General features: G+C 41.7%; 1 protein-coding gene across 1 annotated transcript in view; it reads left to right on the forward strand.

The window, feature by feature from the left end:
• Window positions 1-19,757, forward strand: part of PIEZO2 (piezo type mechanosensitive ion channel component 2) — a 456,739-nt gene that overhangs the window by 339,011 nt on the left and 97,971 nt on the right. The window contains 5 exon segments of the mRNA XM_040479417.1: window positions 1,043-1,273; window positions 5,070-5,193; window positions 6,492-6,775; window positions 8,324-8,472; window positions 10,721-10,894. Of these exon segments, the coding sequence (XP_040335351.1) occupies window positions 1,043-1,273; window positions 5,070-5,193; window positions 6,492-6,775; window positions 8,324-8,472; window positions 10,721-10,894 (962 nt within the window).

Here is a 19,757-nt window from a genome sequence, read left to right on the forward strand (position 1 = left end):
CACTCACCTAATTTCATTTTTTTTTTTTTTTTTTTTTTTTTTTTTTTTTAGCCCAAGGCCCCTGGGGCAATCCTCCTCGTCTCCCACTGGGGAAGATGACCTCTTGAGGGGCAGCCCATTTTTTTTTTAATTTTCTTTTTTTTTTTCAACGTTTATTTATTTTTGGGGGGACAGAGAGAGACAGAGCATGAACGGGGGAGGGGCAGAGAGAGAGGGAGACACAGAATCGGAAACAGGCTCCAGGCTCTGAGCCATCAGCCCAGAGCCTGACGCAGGGCTCGAACTCACGGAGCGCGAGATCGTGACCTGGCTGAAGTCGGACGCTCAACCGACTGCGCCACCCAGGCGCCCCTGCAAATTGCTGAGAGGAAATAATATGAGGAAATTTTTATGGCCACGTTTCCTTGGCACTCTTAAATAACTCTCCAGTCTAGTTTGGAAAAAGAAGGGATAGATCACTTACAGTTGCTTTTAATACTGCAAAGTAGGGTGTACCTTTGTATCTTTGTACCTAAAGTGAAAAATATTTAGAAGGAAGACCCGCCATACATTTGCCGTTGGCTCTGTTCCCTGCAGGAAGTTAAAAAATAATACTCTTCTCAGCAAGATCAGTCTTTCTCTTCGGTTCTCTCCCTGTGCCCCAGGTTGGGGTATCTCTCCATGATTTCACCACTGTCTCCTCTCCTTAGTTTGAATATTATTGACTTTTTCCTTTTAGATAACTTTTTTTTTAATTTTTTTAACATTTATTCATTTTTGAGAAAGAGAGAGAGACAGTGCATGAGAGGGGGAGGGGCAGAGAGAGAGAGAGAGAGGGAGACACAGAATCTGAAGCAGGCTCCAGGCTCTGAGCTGTCAGCACAGAGCCCGACATGGGGCCCGAACCCGCAAACCGTGAGATCACGACCTGAACAGAAGGCTGACGCTTAACTGACTGAGCCACCTAAATGCCCCTCCTTTTAGATAACTGTTAACGTACCAGAGCGGGGGACTATACATTGTAGTGACCATCATTGTGTTTCCTCTTCCTTTCACCCTCAAGGCTTGGAGCATCACCTATCACAGCTGGTTGACTTTTGTGTTGTTGATTTGGTCATGCACCCTTTGGATGATTCGCAACAGAAGAAAATATGCCATGATCAGCTCTCCTTTCATGGTCGTCTATGGAAATCTGTTGCTGATATTACAGTATATATGGAGTTTTGAACTTCCTGAAATTAAAAAGGTCCCAGGATTTTTAGAAAAGAAAGAGCCAGGAGAACTTGCCTCAAAGGTAAGTGAATGGGAAAATAAGAAAACAAAACATTGAAACAAATCCACAATAATCATAATAAGCATATCCAGGCACAGACTTACAAAGGTAGGTTCCAAATATTCAGTGCTTTACAAAAATGAATACGTTAAAAGCTCTAAGAAATAACTCATATTCCTTAGAGGTCTCTATAATTTAAATGTGAATAAATATTACACCATGCTTTTAGATTTTATTTAAAATAACAGTGCTTTCCACTGGAAGGAAAAATATAGGCTGTTACATTTTAATGTCAGTTACAGTGTGGTAGAAATTAGAGGGGGAAACAGGAAAATACAGTGTAAAATGTATCAAAGGGTTAGGAGACTTTGATCTCAGTTTGCAAAGCAGGCTGAACACATTGCTATTACAGATAATCACCGATTATTCATAAAAACGTTTTTTCTTCTATTATGTCTTAAAAACACTGTAGCAGCAAAAATTAAATAGGACACTTATTTTTATCCTTCTGTGGATTACATGATGTGCCTTCATTTGTAGTGAGAAAGCTCATGATCTGTCACTACTCATTATTTTCATGCCCCATTTTAATAGTTTTCACTTCAGAAGATTATAAATTGCCCCAAACTTGGTTTTGTGACCACTGGCAGACTCTAAACACATTCCATTTGTGTCGATGACTTTGCAGTAAGACGGTGAAAGCAGTCCTGTATAATTCGTGTAATTACTCCATGAGCCTTGAAATCTTTCTCCTCTAGGCAGAGAATTAGTTTCTGCCTAGAGGGACATTAATTTACATTGCATGAAATCCACCGTTCCTGAGAGCAACCACCTTTTTTACAGGTTACCAGACACCAGACAGCCCATAGCCAAAGCAGCCAGGCATCAACAGGGTGTTAGGAGACACCAAAGATTGGTTCTCATAACAGATTTTTGGGTGAAGGCTATTGGGGTAAGGGAGAAACTCCTAACAGGTGAATTCTAAAGAGTTAGAAGTTAGATCATAATCCCCTGTGTTCATGGACCGTGGCCAGTTCATTTATTGATTCGTTCATTCATATAAAACTCCCATGCCCACCCTACTCCACTTTCTCTCTCAAACCCCACTCCACGATGACAGTCCCACCAGCGTATTCCCATTCACAAGACACTTCTGCCTCCCACTCTTCCCTCTCATTCTGTCCTTCCCTGGACTTCCTCTTAAACACACACACACACACACACACACACACACACACTGATACGTTCGTCTTTTTTTTTTTTTTAAGAAGAGAAATTTGAAATCTCATCTTGTGACTGTGCAAATCTGTGTCAGCCAGGCTCAGAATATTGGGGAGGCATCTGAAAATGTATGCCACCTAACTCGCTGAACTACGTCTTACCCAAAATCAATAGCTCTTGGGGGGCACCTGGATGGCTCAGTCAGTTGAGTGTCCGACTTTGGCTCAGGTAACGATCTCAGGGTTTGTGGGTTCGAGCCCTGTGTCAGGCTGTCGGCTGTCAGCACAGAGCCTGCTTTGGATCTTCTCTCTCTCTCTCTCTCTCTCTCTGTCTCTCTCTCTCTCTCTAGGCCCCTTCCCCACTTGCACTCTCCTCTCTCTCAAAATAATAAATATTAAAATTTTTTTAAATCAACAGTCCTTGGGATGGGGGGACATTTGGGGGAAATAAATTTATTACTTGTAAGAAAAAAGGCAGTGTTATTCTGGGGAAAGCAGGGTCTGCATTTAGATTTTAATGTACTCAGGAGCTAAAAAGAAAAGAAGTTTTGTCATAGATAAAAACATAACCCAAGATCATAAAATCTCTATCACGGTGACATTTGTCAGAGCACATTATTAAACACAGTGTTTGCAAAGTACTGAGTGGATCATGGAAATCGAGAGAAAGAAAGAATATGGCCTGGATCCTCAGAGGTCTGACCACTCTGGGGGAGCCAGACTCAGCTACTTCATAGTATCTATCAGCTGCTAAAATGTCTTCCACATCCGTCAACCGTGCCTTCCAAGCCTGCCCTGTAACTCACCTAGGAAAAATGGCCCATCTGCCCTCAAGTATCCCTAGACTGTTACACATATGCATTCGAGAAACAGATTTCTTTCCCAAATTGCAGTTACAGTTCAATGGCTTGTGACTTCCAGAAGTGTTCTTGACTACAGTTCTTGAAATGGTCCTTGACTTTCTCAGGCCCTAAACATGTTGTCCAGAACTTCCTGGGGTTGGTTTATGTTGAAGGCAAATGAAAAGTGGATATTTAGGGATAGTTAAGTGGGCAGTTAGTCAAAGTAAAAAAGGACCCATTCATTTGCCGATTTATGTTTTCATTTCTTTGGCAAATATTTATTAAAATCCTACTATAAACCACAATGAGATACTACGTCACACACCAGGAAGGCTAGAATAAAAAAAAAAAAAAAAGCAGACAATGATAAGTATTAACAAGGAAATAGAGAAACTGAAGCCCCATACACCACTGAAGGAGGGGGAGCATATAAAATGCTGCAGCCATTTTGGAAAACGGTCTCTCAGTTCCTCAATAGATTAAACATAGAATTACCATAAGACCTAGCAATTCCACTCCTAGGTATTATACCCAAGAGAACCAAAAGCCTATGTCCACACAAAAACTTGCACCTGAATGTCATGGCAGTGTTATTCTTAATAGCCCCCAAGTGGGCAACACCTAACTGCCCGTCAACTGAGAAATAAAATGTTGTCTATCCATCCACACAATGGACTATTATTCAGTAATAAAGAGAAATGAGGTACCAATACAGGCTACAACATGAATACGCCTTGAAAACATCATGCGAAATAAAAGAAGCCACTTATAGAAGAATGCTTATTATTAATTCCATTTATATAAGATGCCCGGATTAGGAAGTGTATGGAGACAGGAAGTAACGAACTGTAGAAGTGATCCCTGAAAGTATAGTCTTTGGATACAGGAAGTAAATTGATGGTTGGCTAGGGCTGAGGTGGGGAGGGACGGGGTGACTGCCATGGGTCTTCTTTTGGGGCAATGAAAATATCCTACAATGGATCGCAGTGATGGTTGCACAAGTCCGTGAATTTACTAAAAACCACTCAGTTGCACATTCTAAATGGGTGAATTGTATGGCATGTAAATTACATTTCAATAAAGCTAGTACAAGAAAAGAAACTGCTCTGTGCCAGGTCCCATATTCTCTGAAGAACGGAGCTTCCCTAAAGTGTCAGCTATTTTTTTCCTAGCCCTCTACAAAATATTAATGTGCAAGCATGGACACTTAGAACAATTCTTCCTTCAGCTCTAGGAGCTGAATGGGATGTTAAAGGGCTCTGTTCTCCAGGATGCAATGTACATTTTCCCATCTGTGGAATTCTTCATAACAAGGAACACTGCAGAGTCCAGGAGTATTATGGAAGAAACATGTCTTCCTTCCTCTTACAATTGTGCTGATGTCACCATCAGGACAGGAAATCGAGGACTAGGGAGTGGTCCTATCGAGGACTGGTCTCCAGGGAGACCAATTGCCAAAGCTGATTTCCAGCCCAGATGGAAGTGGTTTGGACTGTCCAGACATCTCCCCCTGGGCCTGTGCACACTGCTGAATGGACTCCTGGCCCTCGACACGCTTGCTCGTGTCTTCAGCAAAGGGGATTTAAAAGCCAGTGACTTTCAGGTGAAAGCAAGTGGGTGCCCAACTCTGTGTCAGATAGAAAGGCTTATTTATCGTGTTCCCACTGAGAAGTGGGCAAACTGTTGTATATGCTGAAATGCATGTATGCTTGGGACGGTGGCTTAATTCTCATTTTGCTCATTCTCTGCTTTCAGATACTTTTCACCATTACTTTTTGGCTACTGCTGAGGCAGCACCTCACGGAGCAAAAAGCTCTTCAAGAAAAGGAAGCTCTTTTATCTGAGGTCAAAATCAGAAGTCAGGAAAATGAAGGAAAAGGTAAATTAGCGTGACTAGAGATTTTCGTGCTCCACTGAATTACAAAGAGCACCCAAAACGCATCAGAAAGCCTCTGTGCTTCAGACCAGATAAAAGCCAAACATTAACCTGGAGCAGTAGACAACACTATGAGCCCACAAGGAGCTTTAGAAAATGTGCTGTCATTCGATCCTCACAAAATGGATTCCCACTTAAGGGAAGAAGAAACAGGTTCAGAGAAGTTAAATGGTTATCCATGGTCACACTTTTCGAGCCGTGAAACAATCAGAACTAGAAATTGATATACTAGTTTGGGTTTGTGTTGTTATGTACAGGGGACCCCTTACTCACAGAGACCATGTTCCAAGACCCCAGTGGACGCCTGACACTGTGGATAGTACTGAACCCTAAATATGCCGTTTCCTACTCACACATACCTATGATAAAGTTTAATTTATAAATTAAGCACAGTGAGACATGGACGACTAATAAGATAGGACAATTATAGTAAGAAAGGGTAATAAAAGTTATGTGAATGTGGTCTCTCTCTCAAAGTATCTTGTGCTGTACTCACCCTTTTGGCGATGTCGTGAGATGATACAATGCTAATGTGATGAGACAGAGGTGAATGACATAGGCATGTGACATGGCATTAGGCCAGTATTGTCCTGCTGATGATACATCAGGAGGTGCATCATCTGTTTCTGGGCTGTGGTTGACCTCGGGTAACTGAAATGGTGGAAAGTGAAACCATGGAACAGAGTTGGGGAGGGGGGACCACTGTAGTTACTTTTCTAGATCTTGGCAGTTCTTCTTTTTTTTAATTTATTGTTTTTAATTATTTTTGAGAAAAGGAGAGCCCAAGTGGGGGAGGGGCAGAGAGAGAGGGAGACAGAGAATCCGAAGCAGCCTTGACATTGTCAGCACAAAGCCCAGCCCAGGGCTCCAACTCATGAATTGGAGTGAGATCATGACCTAAGCCGAAGTCAGATGCTCAACCGACTGAACCACTCAGGTGCCCCTAGATTCCGCCGTTCTTAAATCTGTCCTTGGGTGTCGGAAATCAAATTAGGTGTTATAAACAGATTAGCATAAAGTATTACCAGGTTTATTTCTTTGAAGTTATATTTCACAAAGGCTATGAAAATTGATTATGATTAGTCATAAATGCTGCCTTGTTTACTAGAACAGTCTGAAATCAAATCATAGAGTAACACATAAAACCATGTGCTTCTAAGTCCCACATATGACACCCAGTCAGAGTGTGGCTCCGGGCAGGGAACCAGCTAAATGTAACAGCAAAATCTTCTGTTTTAAAGATGATGAGCAAGAGCTACAAATGGAAGGAGAGGCTGAGGAGAAGGAGGGAGAGGAAGCAAAGGAAGAAAAGCAAGAGAGAAGGAAGGAAGAAGAAGAAGAAATGGAAGAAGATGACAACCAGGACATCATGAAAGTGCTGGGCAATTTGGTGGTGGCCATGTTCATCAAGTATTGGATCTACGTGTGTGGAGGAATGTTCTTCTTCGTCAGCTTCGAGGGTAAAATTGTGATGTACAAAATCATCTACATGGTGCTGTTTCTGTTCTGTGTGGCCTTGTATCAGGTAGGTAAATGATTGTCTTCTATTTTTCCGATCCTTGTGGCAGCCCCAGAAATATATGTGAGCTTCCTTTGACAAGATTCTAAATTAATATAATGCCGTGAACCTATTATATAATATAAAGTGATCAATGTGGTCCAAACATTACATATTAAGAAGTCCTAAAATGGGAAATGACTATCTTCAGCTTCTTCATCGTTTTAAAATTTGGGGTTCCTAAAAAGTAAAAAAATATTCATGAGTTTTTCAAAAATTCTTGATAAAAAAAAAAAAAACCTGTGTAATTAAATTAATTTTTGAATGATAGTTTAAGAACAGTGGCTGGAAAATCTAAAATACTGGTTGATTCTCAGTTCACTTATTCTCCAGAGTTTAGAATCAGAAAACTGTGCATGTAAACATATATGCATATTGTATCAACTATTTTAATATTTTATTAATTAGGATATAGAAAAGATTCTACTAAAATAATTAGCCTCTCCACAAATTCAGTCTTAACTTCTAGAGAAATTTTAACTCAGTGATAAAAACAGGTGCCATAGGACCATCTGGGTGGCCGAGTCGGTTGAGTGTCTGTCTCTTGGTTTCAGCTCAGGCTGTGATTCCAGGGGCGTGAGATCGAGCCCCGCATCAAGCTCTGCACTAAGCGTGGAGCCTGCTTGAGATTCTCTCTCTCTTCCTCTGCCTCTCTCCCACACTCACACTGTGTCTCTCTCTCTCTAAAAGAAAAAAAAGAAAAACACGTGCAACAGTACACTAATCTTGCAGGCAGCCAAGCAAATAAAGCAACTGAAATAAGCAAGAAGAATTCACTGATAGAGATTAAAATCGCTCGACCGAAATTGATAAAAATTTTGAAATATCTTTGAAATTCAGGGTAGGGAGGCACCGAGGTGGCTCAGTTGGTTGAGCATCTGACTCTTGATCTCAGTTCAGATCTTGATCTCAGAGTGGTGAGTTCAAGCCCCACATTGGGTTCCACAGTGAGTATGAAGCCTACTTAAAAAAAAAATCAGGGTAGATGTTCTCAGATGAAAATACACAGGCTTTTGGTAAAGAGGTGGTAAACCTCTCTTTACTGGCTTCACATTTTTCTCATATAGTACCACCTAGAATTTCAAAATTGGCACAATTTTCTCTCAGTGATAACTGCCATGATGGCAACATCTTCCATACTAATGCTTGAATGCCTTTTATAAACTAGGTACCATGCCAAGAGCCTTATAAATATTCTGATTTCTCCCTCTTAACAGCACTCCAAATAGGCACTTAGGGAGTAAGAAACTGAAGCTCAGTGTGGTCCGGCGACTCCCCCAAGGACCTAGGTAGCAAGTCTTGTAGTCCTGAGATTCCAATCCAGATCCAACCAACTCTATGAGGAACAGAGGTTCAAAAATAAAAAAAAAAATGAATTAGATTTGATTTTTTAGTATTTGTAAATATCACCACCTGTCATACTGGAATAAATGAGATGTTTTTTTTTTTTAATTTCCTTTTTTTTTAATAACGAATTCTTCTTTTCTTCTTTGTTTTTCAACATCTGATTCACAGGTGCACTACGAATGGTGGAGGCGAATCCTAAAATATTTTTGGATGTCTGTGGTTATTTACACTATGCTGGTGCTTATCTTTATATACACATATCAGTTTGAAAACTTCCCAGGCCTGTGGCAAAATATGACAGGATTGAAAAAAGAAAAGTAAGCAGTTTGATGTAAAATGAGCTGTGGAAACCACAGACAGGATGAAGACTTGCATGCATGTGGTTCAAACATTTTTGTGGAAGGTTTTAATAAAACATGGTGTCGTCAGGGTCTGTAAGTTCCTGGAGAGCAAGTCATTTTATGGTCTCCCTGCCAAGCCCTGAGCCTGACACCCATAGTACATACTCAAGGAATATTGACTGAAAAGTGAATTTTCAGCCCCATTTTAATGCCATAACTTTTTCTAATGGCCATTTCATCTGAAACACCTGCTTAGTACTTAACCAGGCATGCCTTCTGCTTTCCAAAGGGAAGTTCAGTTCTGCGGCTCAGTTGGTTCACAGGCTCATAGTATAAAGCATCAGCCTCTTCTCATTTAAGTAGCAGGTGCTAAGATTCTAAGGAGCACTCGATGCCGTAGAAGAAAATTTCAGGGGCGCCTGGGTGGCTCAGTCAGTTAGGTGTCCAACTCTTGATTTCAGCTCAGGTCACGATCTCACGGTTTGTGGGTTCGAGTCCCGGGTCGGGCTCTGTGCTGATAGTGTGGAGCCTACTTGGGATTCTCTCTCTCTCTCTCTCTCTCTCTCTCTCTCTCTCTCTCCCCCCCCAGCCCCTCCCCTGCTCACACTCTCTAAAATTAAATGAATAGGCTTAAAATTAAATGAATAGACTTAAAAGAAATTTCTGTAAGTGCTAATGGAGTAATGATGATGAAATCTTTTTTTCATGTATGTGTGATATATCTGTACATGTACCCTGTCTTTTTCTAATTTGCTGCTATAAACTTCTGAAATTAGTTACCAGAATTGGGCAGAGGGCTGAATGCATATACCGAGGTGGCTAAGCGAAAAGCTGAAAGGGAACGGATCGCCATGTAGCTAGGCTAACACATCTTGAACATTTATTCAGCAAATATTTATCAAATGCCTCCCATGTGCCAGACACTGACTCTGCCTCGGGACACACACAGGAAGCAAGACAAATGGAGTCTAAGCACTACGGAGTTTATATTCTAGTAGAGGAGACCAAAAAAAAAGCCCTACTTAATGTGCAAATAAATTAATTGCTAACTGTGGCAAGTGTGTGAAGGAAAACCAACGACAGATTGAGGTAGTAAACCGTGGGGGATATGAACTATAAATGGAGTGATCAGGGCAGGCTTCCCTGAGAAGGTGACATTTAAACTCCACCTAAAGGGCTTGTCTTAAGGAAACTGCGTGAGTTGGGAGCCGAGTTGCGGAAAAGCTTCCCAGGCAAAGACAGCAGCAAATGTGAAGATCCTGAGGCAAGACTGAATTCGGCACAAATGAAGAACCAGAGGAAGGCTCGCCTGCCAGGAGCAGGGGGGAGACTGGAAGCAGAGGTGGAGAATAGAGCCAGGCACCCAGGATGTGCATGGCCTGTAGGTAGCGGTGTTGGCATTTTATTCTTGGGAAATTTTTAAGTCTTTAAGTAACCCTTGACTGGCTGAAAAAAACAATGCTGTCAGAAGGCAAGCGTAGAAACCACAAGGCGAGTGAGTCGGCAACAGCAGTGCTCTTGTGAGAAATGATGGTGGTTTCATCTAGAAGAGGTAGTTCAGAATTTGGCACAAGGTAGACAGTTATTACCAGGAAGACTCTAGTGGGGGGCCGAGGTGGAGAGCAGCGTGGCCAAGCAAAACTGGGAAATCAAGAATACCGTTTGGAAAACACTAAATATGAAATAACTGTGGGGAAAAAAAAAAAAAACCTTCTGGTAGACATGTGGGCACAAGAACCCACAGGAGAAGCCGGAACTCTGAATGTGCATTTGAATCATTGGTGTTAAGATGGTGTGTAAATCCCCAGGACTTGTACATTACCTAAGCGAAACATCAGCGGGAGAAGAGACTCAGCACCGAGGCCTGGGGCTATTTCACATCTGGAGGTCCAATAAAGGAGGAGACAGCGACAGAAGAGGAAAACCAAGGACAGTGTGGCGGCACCAAGGCCAGGACGGTTTCAAGAAGGATTGGAAGCTGAATTAAACAAAGAGAAGCAGCTGCTCTGAATTGGCGATACTGAGGTTGTTACCGCCAGATGTAAGAGCGGGTCCGTTGGATTGGTGGAAGCAGAAACCAAAGTGGAACGCATGGAAGAGAGAGGGGAATTCAAGGAATGGTATTACTGAGACAGTGAAGACTGATGTAATTTATGATGGGGGGAAAAAAGTGCCCTCATTGCCTAAGAAAAGTTCTTGCTTTTCGTGTCGTTTTGTTTTACAGGCTCGAGGATCTCGGCTTAAAACAGTTCACCGTAGCAGAACTATTCACTCGCATCTTCATCCCAACCTCCTTTCTGTTGGTGTGCATTTTACACCTCCACTACTTCCATGATCGGTTCCTGGAGCTCACGGACCTGAAGTCCATTCCCAGCAAGGAAGACAGCGCCATCTACAGGTGAGCGCGAGCAGGAAGCACGAGCCTCTTGCTCTGGTCAGAGTGGCTTTGATTCCCCACCTCAGCTTGGGGGGGGGGGGGCCTGCAGGAGGCCAAGAACTGATGTAGAGTTTCAGCCTTGAACTTGCCATGAGTACCAACCGGGGGGGGGGGGGGCGGAATGTGGAGTATTTGATGACACTTTCTGTAACAATTGGTGGTGACTCATGACTGGTTAATGCGAAGTGATCTTCACCATCATGTGAGTGGGTTCAAAATAGCTGCGCAGATGCAAACACTTCAGAGGTGGCGGTGGATATTTCGTGTCTGGGCTGGTGATGTGTTTTGAGAACATTTACGAAATCTGGCTGATTCAGAGCGTGGGCTGACAACCAGTAAGGAAGTGAGAGCATACCAAAAGGTGAGGCGCAGGATTTTCCCTTCCGCTTTGAAAATAAAGAACCTCAGCTAAGAAGGATAGGATCTCCAATCTAGTGATGAGAATAACAAGGGAATAAAGTGAAGACAGTAATTGCTGTGATCATCTCTCTGTTGTCTTCTCATGGATAAATAGCAAGTGTTTACAAGCAACAGATGAGATATCTCTCTCCCTGCCCATGTGTGTTGAAACCGTGATGGATTTATCACAAATCTCTCAGTCTGGTCCCTCACAGGGAAATTTCAAGCATTCTTCTAGTGAACGTTCACACTGATTTTCCTCTTTTGTTTCAGATTTAGCCTTACCATTCAGTTCCTGGAAAAACACTTGTTAAGCAACCAAGGGGGCAAAGGGCTGTATGAAAGGAGCGTAGACGCCAGCTGACAATCCCATTTAGCCTTTTTGGCTTCCCTCTGAACTCTTCTTGAAGGGAAAACATGAGTACGTCAAAAGAAGTTAGAGTAGTATTTCATCACGCACAGTTGATGAAATACCGAGCGTTCCGTTTTCTGCTATAGTAAGGGCTGGAGTTGCAGATAACTCCAAAACTCTTTTATTTGGTGATGAAAACCATTTTATAATCTTTATCTATGTATTCAGCACATTTATTTTCCGTATCGCGTTTTGCTGAATCTGAGTTCACATGTCGTTTTCATTCTGAGTGCGCTCCAGATGACCAACCAGTAGAATGCAGAGATAGCAAGCAGCTGTTATTTCCTACCCTGTCTTGCCACCATCATTAAGAACTCAGCTAAACCCTGTCTCCTCCAAACGCCCGGCCAGGAAGAGGGTACGAATGGGGTCAGTGGCTGCCTTCAGTGATAATCAAACATTAGGAAAAATAAGGTAGTTAGTAGAAGTTTGGGAGCCCCCTAGGAGAGATTGTTTATAGGCAAATTTGTTAGCAGAAGAAGTCACTCTAAGGTTAAAAAGCTTGCAAACATAGTGCTGGTCTAGGAAAGTAAGATTTACCAACAATTAGAAAAAGTATTTTTTGGTGACCTTTTTGACATTGCTTGGCACACCTGGGGCTAAAATTAGTATTTGGTATTTGACTCTGGCAAGGTAACCTGCTTTATTTAATTATAAACCCTAAACCCTCACCATCTGTTCGAAAAATCATAGTCAATAATCGAGAAAAGCCTGTTAGTCGGCATGTTTGTATGTTTGTAAAAGAAATGTAATTATTGGTGAAAGCTGATGATACCTTTCCATTTTTTTTTTTCTTCAAAATGCCTTTCTTCCCTCAAATCTTTATTTTCTGTTCAAAGTTTCTCCAGGATATAGGAGCTTTTTTTTATGTTTATTTTATTTTTGAGAGAGAGAGAGAGTCACAGCTGGGGGGGTGGGAGGGAGGTCAGAGAGAGAGAGGGAAACACAGCATCTGAAGCAGGCTCCAGGCTCTGAGCTGTCAACACAGAGCCCGACGTGGGGCTTGAACTCATGAACCATGAGATCATGACCTGAGCCGAAGTCAGACGCTTAACCAACTGAGCCACCCAGGCGCCCCGCCATTGTTCTTATTGTTATCATAAGCCTTTGAGTCTAATGTCACACAATCAAACAGAGATATAGGTTACAATTTTCCAGGAAGATAAGAGATTTTCAGGGCCACAGTTTTGCAGAAGACAATGCAGCTCAGCAAAAATTGTACCAGCCAAAGAATCACCTAGGGTACATGAAAACTGAATTTGTTCCTCAGAGTTTCCTGGAAGCATATAGAGCATTATTTAATTATGTAGATTCTGGGGAAAGACTACAGTTTCACATGAAGATGTTTTCTCCCCGTTGCCACGGCTGCTCCATTCACTGCCCTCACCCTCCATGTCATGGCAAGAGGGGAAAGAAGATCTAAATGGTCTGTAGCCATTTGAGGTCATTGCTTGCCATCCTCATGGTCATGGTTTAGCCCTAAGAATGCCCTGAACAGTTAATTTTCCAAGAAAACATAAACAGTGATGACAGTATATAAGGCCAGCTATCTAAAGAGGTTAGGAACATGGTATTTCACTTTTAGTTCCTCAAAAAAAAGAGTTGTCTAGGACCTTAAAGAGCTCAAAGTTTGGTTCAAACTCAAGTTCAGTGCTTTGGGATTTCCTGCAAGAGTTTAATATAAAGGTCCCCAAATTTTAACTTTGAACCTAGGATACATATCCCATCTTTTTAGGCAACTTGTTTCCATTCTGGTATTTTCTTTACTAATAGTTTTCACCTCAGAGTATTTTTTTGTCCCTGGAGCCCTAATAAATGACCATATTAGGATAAAACTGACGAAGAAAAAAATATTTACAGTGTTGAGATGGACAGTCACGCTTTGCCTTCTCTGTGCCCACCATGGCCCACGAATTGGGAATAATCAACCCATTATATTCCTTACATTGATTCTACTGCTGTTGTTTCTGTAAATATCCAACTGTTCTTTTCCTATTTAGTTCACTACTTGTGCGAGCTGTGTTTTTGTGCATAAATAGGTCATACAGGCAAATGTCACGTGTGACTGAAGCAGAATCTATTGTGGTTAGCCTTACGGAATTATCAAGTTTGTATTACGAAAAAGTTTTGTGATATACATAATAATTAAAAAAAACTATTTTTATTTCTAAGCAGGTGTTCTCAGGAATATTATTCCACTTATCTATTGATAAAATATATAATATTAGAGCATAATCACAACAAAATTATTATAATATATATACTTAATACTAAGGTACTAGATATCCTAGGTATTTAATATCCATCCCTGCAATTCCTCCATGCTCCGTTTTAGAAAGTATTCTAGGGGCGCCTGGGTGGCTCAGTTGGTTAAGCGTCCGACCTCAGCTCCGGTCATGATCTCGAGGTCCGTGAGTTCAAGCCCCGCGTCGGGCTCTGTGCTGACAGCTCAGAGCCTGGAGCCTGTTTTAGATTCTGTGTCTTCCTCTCTCTCTGACCCTCCCCTGTTCCTGCTCTGTCTCTCTCTGTCTCAAAAATAAATAAATGGTTTTTTTTTAAAAAAGAAAGTATTCTAATGCATATGGAAACAAAATGGTTTTTTTCTACCTTCAGTCTTAGAAAACATAGAAAACAATATTACTTAGTCAGGATCACTTAGTTACTTAGTAGGATTTCATTTCTTTTTAATCTGGGGGAAGGAGCAAGAATTAATCTATTAGATCGTACTTTCTTTGATAAATTTGCTCGAGAATTGAAAGGTTACAGATTTTTAGCAAAGTGTGTGAGATGGGGAGGAATGAGAAGATCGGACCGGACCTTGCCACCTTCCAGCATTTTTCCTGAATACATCTAATTTCACGTTGCTCCTGAATCTTTCTGCCCTGACTTGTCTTCGTGCATGAAAGTGTCTGTGATGACGTAAAGCTTGCAAGACGGTCTGCTTCGTTCCTCTCTAACAGTCTGCTCTTTCTCTCTCCTACCTGTCTCCCCGTCGCCACCGCATGCTACCTCGTGCTCCATCTTTCACCTCGTAGCCATGCCAAAGTCAATGGGCGCGTATATCTAATAATAAATAGGTGGGTACTTCCATGTTTTCTCTCTTGTTGTTGTTTTTTTTTTTTTTTAACGGTCGCTTAGTGTGTTAAACACTTTACTATGTTGTAAACGGAAAATGATGTCATCAGATAGTGCACAGTGGTCTTCAGGTATGCTCATGGGTGTATTTTGCCAACACAACCATTTGGTGACTATTCCGAATGGTGCTACAAGTGGATTCGGAGGTTGCCAAGGGTCTTCAGCTGGTGCTCGGCCTTGGGTCTTGGTTCAAACGTACGCCCCATCGATTTCATTCTTTGGCAAATTAGTCCAAGGCTCGCGTGAGAGCTTATCTCGCTCCTCCCACGAACGTGCCCACCAATGCCAACTTCCCCCGCTAAAAGTAATCCGCCCTCCTTCTGAATATCCATAGCACTTTATGGTTGCTGCCTCCTGATACTTGTCTTCCAGCCCCCCCACCTGCCTGCCTGTCTTATCTCCCCTGCCAGAGGCATCAGCCCCTCGGGCCTAGAGTCCCTGTATAATTCACCACTGTGTCAGCGTATCATCTGCCTCAGGGCCTTGCCCGTTAGTTGACTTTCCATCTGTACATATGTCGTGAATGAAGTGAAAATAATCACAACAACATATGGTTGTAAGAAAATTAAGACCTCAATAGATCAGCATACTGAAGAAAGATAGTTCCCATCACTAGAGTTCACAACAGATGCAGAGCTGGGCACTGAGGCATGGCCCTTACCTTATAGCCCTATAACTCAGCTGGTGAGATAAAACGTGCAAATGACCACACATAATAAACAATAAGCTTTGATAAGTGTTGTTTGCAGAATTATCCTCAACTTCCCTAAGAACACAGAGAAAAAGATCCTTAGGGAGTGAATTTACTACAGCTGTCCTAACTTTATTAAATAGGTGAATTAAAATATCCCCTCCTATAACTTTATGTCATTAGTAATAAAGCCAGTCATTTAGGTCATAGAAACGTGTGTTTTGCAACAAACCCAATCAACAAAATAACTCTTTTTCGAAAGATCTGTTGGTTTTCTAAGTAAGATCTGTTGGTTTTCTACCTCACTCACTATTCTCTTAAATAAAATCCTAAAGCTGACAACCAAGTAGCAAGCCCTGGGAGGCAAAACTTCTAGGAGGAAGTGTGAAAAATTAGTGCATCGCTCTGCAAGTCACTGAAGAAGGAGGGGTGAGGAGTGACTGGTTCCTTTGGGGGGCGGTTTTGTTGACAGCCTGAGGGAGAAAAATCAACCTCAGGTTTTTAGCTAAAAACTCTAGCTGGAGATCTTGAGCAACTATTGAAATTTCATCTCTAAAACATAAGGAACTTTTCTCTCAACCTCTCTCTCTCTCTCTCTCTCTCTCTCTCTCTCTCTCTCCTCCCCCCCATCCCTCCCCCTCTATCCCTTCCCTTTCGGCCTCCCTCCTCTCCACTCCTGGCCCTGCCCTCCATCCCTCTCCCTTTCTCCTTCTTCCCCTGTCCCTCTATATCTTTTTCTCTGTCTTTCACTGTGTCTTCCCATAAAGTATTTACCATCTGCTATGTGAGGGGATGGCTTGGATACCTAAGGAGGCAGGAGTTGGTTTGATGGGTTCCAATAGCCCAGGCTAACAGAAGTTATGGTTCTGATTGTCTCAGACTTCTCTCTTGAGAGAAAGCCCATGCCTGTTAAGTCACAAGGCCAGGGGATACATTCAGGAATTCTCAGAATTCAAAGTCCTCTGAAAGAATTAAAAACTCAAAGAATTCCACTGTTAGCACTGTCTTCTTTCCAGTGCAATCTTTCATTTTTGTGTGAATGCTAACATATTAAGAAAGGCCAGATTTATGCCCCAGGGAAGACATTCCCCAATAAACTCTTCCCTCACTATGCTTCCGAAAGGCTGTGTGTAAAGCCTAATTTTGAATAGGGCCTAGTCTTGTTGAAAGTAAGAAATAAGTCGATTCTTTTATTAAGTAAGTGAGCTTTCTTTCCCCCATAATTTCTTCCTTAATGCTCAGTGTTATTTCACAGGGAGAATAATGTGTTTGTAAACGTGAGTTCTGGGTGGAAGAAAAGACATACCTACATTCAACTTCTGGGTTGATCAACATTTAGACATGACCTAAAAAGGTGTAGGCAAGAGTGTTGGGGACAGTGGGTGACTGATAAAATTTTGATGATATGAATCATTGTGGGGAAGTTCCCACTGAATTCATAAATAGAATAAATTGGAATGTTTTAACAGGAGTAATGGTCATTTCTGTCACATATGCAGATATTAGAGTCATCATACCCAATCCTGTCTAGTAGATTTTTTTTAATGTTTATTTATTTTTGAGACAGAGAGAGACAGAGTGTGAGCGGGGGACGGGCAGAGAGAGAGGGAGACACAGAATCCTAAGTAGGCTCCAGGCTCTGAGCTGCCAGCACAGAGCCTGATGCGGGGCTTGAACTCAGTAACCTCGAGATCATGACCTGAGCCAAAGTCGGATGCTTAACCGACTGAGCCACCCAGGTGCCCCATGTCTAGTAGATTTTTTGAAGGAATTACTACCACACACATTCAATATGTGATATTAAACTTACAAATAAATTGCTCATCTGTGTCTATAGTCTTCTAAAAGTACACATTCTAGAAAACAAGCAGTATAGATATTCTTTAAATATTACTTATAAACACCAGAAATTTGCAAGATATCTCTTTTTTCTAATAGTCTAATGAATGGGGTGAGTGCAGTGTACATTACCACATATTCCAAATTAGAATAGTTATAAATAAATGGAATTTAGACTAAAGAGATTTTACCGTGGTAGACTCCATTTTCTTTAATATGTGGCTTAATATATTGAGTCAAAGTCAGTTCCTAGTATAGAATTAAGCCTCTTCAGTTGTCCGTGTATCATAATTTGTTTCTTCTGTTTCAAATAAGAATGCCATCCAGTACATAGAATCCATTCACCAGACATTCAGTCAATCACATTTTGCAAGCGAGCCCAGTAGACTTAAGACTGGGTTTCTGCCCTTTAAAGGAAGAATCCCCAGAGCCATAATTAGAATAAAAGTATGTAGATACAATTGCAGAGATGCACATATTATGGACCGTATAAAGAGCTGTGGGTGCACAAAAGAAAGAGTGAGTAAAGACACAGAAGAATATCACCTGCTTTATTACAATGCAGAAAGAGATATGGCCAGTCAGTGAGAGGATTATAGCTCAGAGCCTGCCTGGATAATCATAAAAGCAAGGTACGGAAGTTATAGGTGTAGATAAAGACAATGCAAAGAAAAGAAAATGAACTCCTTGGTGGGGAGAGGCCAGGCATGCAAAAAGGTGGGATTTGAGGAAGTGCCAGAGGGGCTTCTCTGAGAATCCAGTTCATCGCCCTATTTATAAGTCTCCTTCAAGTGATGATTAGATAATTTGCCCATGAGGATCAATACAGAAATAGCAGTATTGGAAGTTTCTTTGCCAGAAGTTTCAGGGAGCGTGGTTACTAATTTAATTTTTGGGAAACCAGGATCCCTTTTTAAAATTTACTGGGCGGGGCAGGGGGTGGAAATATGTAGATTGAGGTACACAGGCTTTCCTGGAGACTCAGTCAGGCTGTTCAGGATGGCAGACCAGGGGCTAGTTCTGCCCATGAACTCCACATTGTGCAGATGGCCCTACCTCCACAGGAGCCCAGCCTCAGCAAATGTGGTGGGAGAGGATGGCAGACAGCAGAGGGTGCAGAAGATTGAGAGGGGTGGAGACAGACTCCCAAGGAAGAAACGTTTGCTCTTTTTCTTCCGAGTGGCCATTTTCATACACAGTTATGTTCAAGAATGTGCTGATGACAGAGTTATAGTCCAAGTTGAGCACCTGCCCCAGTGTCTAGTGTCCCTTACAAAGGCATGTTTCTAATTCCTCTTCATGGTAGAGATTATCAAAGCAGTGTATGCAAATCTATCGTTAGCAGGTGGTTCCTTACTTTAAAAATACTCCCTGTGTGCTAAACGCTGTTAAGAGCTTAACAGAAATCGCATGGCATCCTGTGAAGTAGGTGCTGTTACTCCATTTTATAGATCAGCAAACTGAGATTTAGGAGACAGGGTGGGGAGTTTTGCCAAGTCACCTGGCTAGTAAGTTCTCTAGTTGAGGCCTGAATCCAAGTCTTTCTGAGTCTAATGAACATGCTTTAACATTCTTCTGTATTGCCTTCAAAAAAACTGCTATGAAAAAATGGAAGAGAAAATGAAAGGCTTTACACAGCTGTCCTTTGGGCACTTGTTGGGCTGAGCACTGAGTGTTGAATGGAAACCAATTTGACAATAAATTATATTTAAAAAAATAAAATAAAAAATAATAATAAATGAAAAAATAAAAAATAAAAAAATGCAAAAAAAGTCGTAAACTCCAATCAGGCATTAAAAACATTTTTGTCCGTACACATTTTATGCATGTAGATTTTCTCATGCAATTTTTCAGTTAACAGACTCCTAGACTCTAGTCAACGACAGCCTGATAGAAGTCTCCCCTTTTTCCTTTGCCATTTACCAGCTCCTGAGGTTAGTCTGCTCCTGCAGGCAGCCGGGTGCCCTGTTTCCTCATAAGGATTATGTCAGACAAATGTGCAGACATTTGGTTTAGACACTCATATCTGATTCTCTTCTCTCCCCAGCATTATCTAGTCCCAGATCTCTTGTAAAGTGTTACGGGTTTCGAGAAGTCAATCTTTGGGACATACTCACACCAGGCTTACTCTAGTGTTTTTCTTTGATTCCTTCCTTAGCTAATCTCCCCTCAATCTGCCCTGCCTTTCGTACCACGACACTTTGGGGGCCTTGTTGCTCAGGACTTTTTGTTATGTAGGCAGAAGCGACAGCCTCAGGTCTGTAAGTTTCATTCCATAAACTAGCTCTAATTCTTGACAAGTTGTATTTCATGTCAGTATCAAGTCATGGCAGTGTTGACGTAGATGT

This window comes from Herpailurus yagouaroundi, unplaced genomic scaffold, assembly GCF_014898765.1.
Source record: "Herpailurus yagouaroundi ecotype Mexico unplaced genomic scaffold, PumYag 142, whole genome shotgun sequence".
Classification (NCBI taxonomy): Eukaryota; Metazoa; Chordata; class Mammalia; order Carnivora; family Felidae; genus Herpailurus; species Herpailurus yagouaroundi.